Raw genomic sequence first — 5,366 nt, 5'->3', positions numbered from 1 at the left:
TGAAGATATAATCAAATTCATAAATCATAAAATACTTGCATGATTATGATTTTTGAAGATGAAAGATAGACAATGCTTCGAGAGAGAGCCAAACTTTGAAAGAGAATATAAAACTTTTATTGCATAAAATTTTTCGTGTCAAATACAAGAATGTGTCCCTTTAAATAGAACTAGACCTTACACTATTAAACATGACATAATATTCTATTACAGTGAATATACTATTCATCCATTATATGACATGACATAAAGCTAATACAAAACCATTACGTAACAATAATACATGACAATGACTTCCACTTCCACTTAATTCAAAAAAGTTCACACTTGAACAAATTACAATAAACAATAATGTTAACGATCTTATAAAACAAGATAACATGATACTAGCTAATTTCTTATATGTAAACGAATTTTCATAAATAACTATCACTAAGTAAAGAAAATATAAAATAAAATTTGTAATATATAATATAATTTACCCTTTATCATTTTATTATATGCATTTCTAGAATTATTTGTAAAATTAAATGAATAATTTGTTGAAAAAATATTTATGAATTATTTATAATATATATTGAGATATGTTTTTTTTAAAAAAAAAACAGTTTTTAAATAATTTGTAAATGAAAGTACAAATTTACCATCCTAATCAAACCCTTGAGTTTGACCATTATTTTTAGAAAGAGAGACAAAGAAGAAAAGCTATTCTGTTAGCGTAAAGTCTCCGAACTCAAACCCTTGAAAAAGAAAAACCATTGCAAATTCAATCCTATGGCGAACAGCAATCTGCCCCGAAGGATCATTAAGGTATATTGATCTTCAGATAGCAATCTCGATCCCTCTGTCAATTTTACTACAGACCCTCGATTTTCGAACAAATTGGGTTTCAGTTTCTTGATTTTGATTTATTTGATTGGGATAATCTTTGTTGATCATAATTTCTTTATTATCTGATAGGAGACCCAGCGTCTACTGAGCGAACCTGGTAAATCTTTGAATTTCAACGCATGCATGCATTGAAGCGAAGGTGTTGGGTTTCAGTTTCAAATTCACTATTTGAGCTTAAATTAGAAGATGGGAAGAAATATATATGTTTTTTATATTTATTCTTTTATTTTGTTTTTTGTAATTTATATTTGAGTTGCTTGGGATTTGTTGGCTTAAGTTTTATGCAGGTTTCTGCCATTTTGGCGTAAGACGATCACATTAAGACTGTTATATCTTCACTTTCCTAGCTCCATTTGCCATTTTTTTTTCGTTTGTTTATCTATGTTTGATTCGGGTAGATATATTTGTCTTTTGTGTATGTCCAAATAATTATAAATTTTCCAGTGAATCTTGTGGAGAATGTACTAATATGATATGTCATATGCACCATTAGATTTTGTGTGCAAGCGAATAATTTTATCCTGATATTTTTAATAATAGTTGTTTGGCTAGTAGGATGTGTGATATTTATATTCATTTGGGTTTTATGTGATAAATCTGAGGGATTTGGGTTATTATTTGATTACGTGTTGCAGCACCAGGAATAAGTGCATCTCCATCAGAAGACAATATGCGGTATTTCAATGTGATGATTCTTGGTCCAACACAGTCTCCTTATGAAGGTAATATTGGAAGTTGCATCTTATGTTATGTGAATGGATATGCCTGCCAGAGTCATATATTCTTGTATGCTCCTTCTGTGGTCTCAGTCTGGACACTACAGTGTCCCATTTTGATTTTTCGTATTGTTTATAATTTTGTTCTGGTCATGTTAGATTCATTTCAATCAAGGATTGAATAATATAAACATGCACGTTTTATGTTTCACCATTTTTAGTTCTTATTGAGGTCTTCAATTACTTCTTTGCTCGTAGTTTTATCCAGTTCTTGTTATTCTTATGAAGTTTCAGGTCGTACCTTTTTTAGAGCTGTCTGTCTTCTTTCTTCGACTTTGTCTTTTGAGGCATTGGCCTTTCTGTGTTGTTTGCTCGGAATGCAATTTCTGTTCTTGATGTTACTAGCGAACGTTGAGAGTTGGTACTCAAATGATGCTGATCCTTGACTTTATGTGGTGCTTGTCATGTTTTTTGAACATGCAAGTATACTTTTTGTTTTTTGTGTGTATTGGAAAATATATAGAGGTCATTCTCTATGTTCTCATTGTAGAATTCTGAATTCATGAGTGGTTTTGTATTGATGTACATGTATTCATTCTGAAACGATGTTGACAATGACCAGAAATTGCCAATTGTGGTTGAATGGAAACCAGTTTCATTTGTTTGTTAAGTCTATGCTATCGACCAGTATTAAATGTATTCTTTTGTATCAAACGCTTCATTCGTTTGTTTTGAGGCATAAGATCGATTTTGTGTTCTTATCTCTTGTGCTTGAAGCCTTGAACTGTTACTTAAAATGTGTACCTGTTCAAGCACTCTGAATTTGGGACTTCCTAGGCGGCTAATGATTTTATCTGCTTTCTGTCTTGTTAGTGATTTTATTTTCTCTGTACAGGTGGTGTTTTTAAGCTGGAATTGTTTCTACCGGAAGAATACCCAATGGCTGCTCCCAAGGTAATATAAAATGGCATCATTTAGTTAGATTGTGATTAATTCATCATCTTATGTAAAATAAAGCCGTTGGAGATAATTTATTGATGTTTTTTTTCCTCTCATTTAGATTTAGTAGCATGGATCATTGTTTTGTTCTCTATGTGGAGTTTACTGGTATCATGGATCTTTCTTTTCATGCATTTAGTTGCTACTTAATTATTTACTTACCTGGTAATTGCTTCTCTATAATCTGGCATTCATTTGGATATTATGTAAACTCGGCATCTAAGTAAAATGTTCGTTTACAAAAAGGAATCCCAGCAACTATATTTTAAAGTTAATTTTAAACTCAGCAACTATACGTAGTCTCATGTATGTAAACTCTATAATCACCATAAAAATATAGTTGCTGGGATTCATTTAAGTGTAGTATCATGAATTGTAAACTTTTCATGCATCTAATTGCTACTTAATTATGTAAACTCTATAATCCTTGATCCAAGCAAGCACTTCCGTAATGAAGTCTCCTACAGCCCTTTCCTCTGCCGGGGACTTCCACGAAATGAAAACAGGCGGCATCGATCCTTATATAAGTAATTATGAATTAAACGAGCATAGAGGAAGCTCCTGGGACTTAAAAGAGCCGCCTCTTTGATTGAACAACTAGAGTCAAATATTCTGCTAAAAAAATGTCTCAACTTAAGTTCTTGCCACTTTTTTTGAACGAAGGAAAAAGAATAAGAAAGAGAAGCCGTGTTCTTTTTCGAACCTCTGACCTCATTTTCACGTTTGGCAATGCTAACTAGCAAACTGCTCCTGCTTTTGCATGTAAAGACTTCTTCCCTGGTATATAATGAGAATCAATGGAATATCTTCTCTTCTGAAAGTGATGATTATCCAAACTTTTGGGCTAACCATTGAAGTCTCAGAAGGCAAAAGGCCTGAATATTTTGATGATTTGCTACGTTGGTGAAGTTGTTTTGGAAAAAAACTCATTAGCTGCTAGTTTTATGGAGATTTGTTGAGACGTTTAATGACTGCCTACTCTTTCATTCCCCCATTTTTTGCACAGGTTCGCTTCCTTACAAAAATTTACCACCCAAATATTGATAAGGTTCGTCTTCCAAGTCTTTTGATGTTTTGATCTCTACTGGAGCGAACTGTTACTGAATACCTCCTTGTGAACATTTGTGCAGCTTGGAAGGATTTGCCTGGATATTCTTAAAGACAAGTGGAGTCCAGCACTTCAGATTAGAACTGTACTTTTGAGGTATCGAAATTCTTGATTTCATTTCTGTGTATTTGTGGCCAAAAAAAAGAAAAATATTTGGCATATGTTTTTAAACCACTTGGTTCAATTTCTACTTGGGTCGATAAAACCGGGTACTGATTTATGGCTAGACGTAGCCTGCTTTTAACGACTTTGGTTGTCACTTTTATATTGGTTGTACCAAAAACTAACACAAGCTCTTGTATTAACTTCTTGTCTCTGACAGCATTCAAGCACTTTTGAGTGCTCCGAATCCAGATGATCCACTTTCTGAAAACATTGCTAAGCATTGGAAAACAAATGAGGCAGAAGCCGTCGAAACAGGTTAGCATTTCATTACAATTTCAATATCATGTGCAATAATTGTTGTACATGCAAGATACTGAATTTGATGCTAGAAATATACGTTGGATTATTAACTGGCTGTTACGTGACTTATACATTGAGAGGATATTTTCTATTTGTCTAATTATTTTAGTACTAATAATTTGACCCTACAGCAAAATAGCTTGAAATTTAGCAGAAATTTACACTGTTGATAGCATGATCAATATTTAACAAAAAATTGTTGGGTTATCAAATCCTGCAGCTAAAGAATGGACGCGGTTGTATGCAAGTGGTGCATGAAGTGCATGGAACTTGGATGTTGCCATAAATAACCAAAAAATGTATGTTTTAATTGACTCTGAATGAATGTGGAAAACTTTGAAATATCTGATGATGCTCAAAAGAATTGGAAGTTGCCATCTCCAGAAACTGGCATTGTTTTGTACTTGTTTACTGCTTGAAATGATCTTTTAAAATGTGATAAGATACTGTATTTTGTTAAGTTTCTCGATTAATTAGTCTGCTTATAGCCCGCGTTTGAAGTGATAAATTATTTATTTTGTCGTCGTTGGCAAGCTGGCAAACAATTTGCTTTACGAATTACGAGAAAAGTGTGGAATCAAAGAAATTCAGGAAATAAAAAAACAAATGTGGCATATTTTGGGTTTGGGTGGGTTGAGGGGGAAGGGTTTTACATTTTCACCAATAACCTGATCCAATAAGAATATCATCAAAAGCTCCAACGACCTAGGCGCCAAATTATATCCTCGGTGTCCGCGGCCTTATCCTGGCTGCCATGCAACCGATCCATCCGCTGAGAAACTATGTCCACTTGAAGATAAAGGACAAAAATATCCATCGAGGTATGAGAAATTTGGATATAACAATAACGATATGAAGATCAAAACAGATGAAAAGGAAAACAAATTTGAGGAACTCTGGATATCTGTCATGCTGATTTTCTTTTAGAGTCTCTCTTCTCCTGATCGACTTCTTCGCCAGCGGACTGACGGCTGAACTGCCTACACATGAGAGTGTGGTATCTCGTAACAATCATTTTGGTCTTGGAGGTGGCAGTTGCAACGGCGGGGTGGAAACCTCGGAGGAATTGGCCGTGGGGGTGGGATTCTCGGAGGTGGTGCTGGCCGAGTTTTCGGCAACTGAGGAGTTTTGTGGCTGTGTCTGTGCCATAAACTTTTTATTTTTTTTGGGTGCTTTTTCATGGATAC

General features: G+C 34.1%; 1 protein-coding gene across 1 annotated transcript; it reads left to right on the top strand.

The window, feature by feature from the left end:
* Nucleotides 1-642: 642 nt before the first annotated feature.
* Nucleotides 643-4,666, top strand: LOC142549077 (ubiquitin-conjugating enzyme E2 36). Its single transcript, XM_075657830.1, has 8 exons — nt 643-810; nt 961-988; nt 1,527-1,613; nt 2,503-2,561; nt 3,613-3,654; nt 3,737-3,810; nt 4,037-4,134; nt 4,400-4,666. The coding sequence occupies exons 1-8, from the start codon at nt 775-777 to the stop codon at nt 4,435-4,437; spliced, it is 462 nt and encodes a 153-aa protein (XP_075513945.1). The 5' UTR covers nt 643-774; the 3' UTR covers nt 4,438-4,666.
* Nucleotides 4,667-5,366: the final 700 nt, after the last annotated feature.

Source organism: Primulina tabacum, chromosome 6 (assembly GCF_025594145.1).
Source record: "Primulina tabacum isolate GXHZ01 chromosome 6, ASM2559414v2, whole genome shotgun sequence".
NCBI lineage: Eukaryota > Viridiplantae > Streptophyta > Magnoliopsida > Lamiales > Gesneriaceae > Primulina > Primulina tabacum.
Note: the sequence above shows the minus strand (reverse complement) of the source record. Positions and strands in the feature narration are given on the sequence as shown.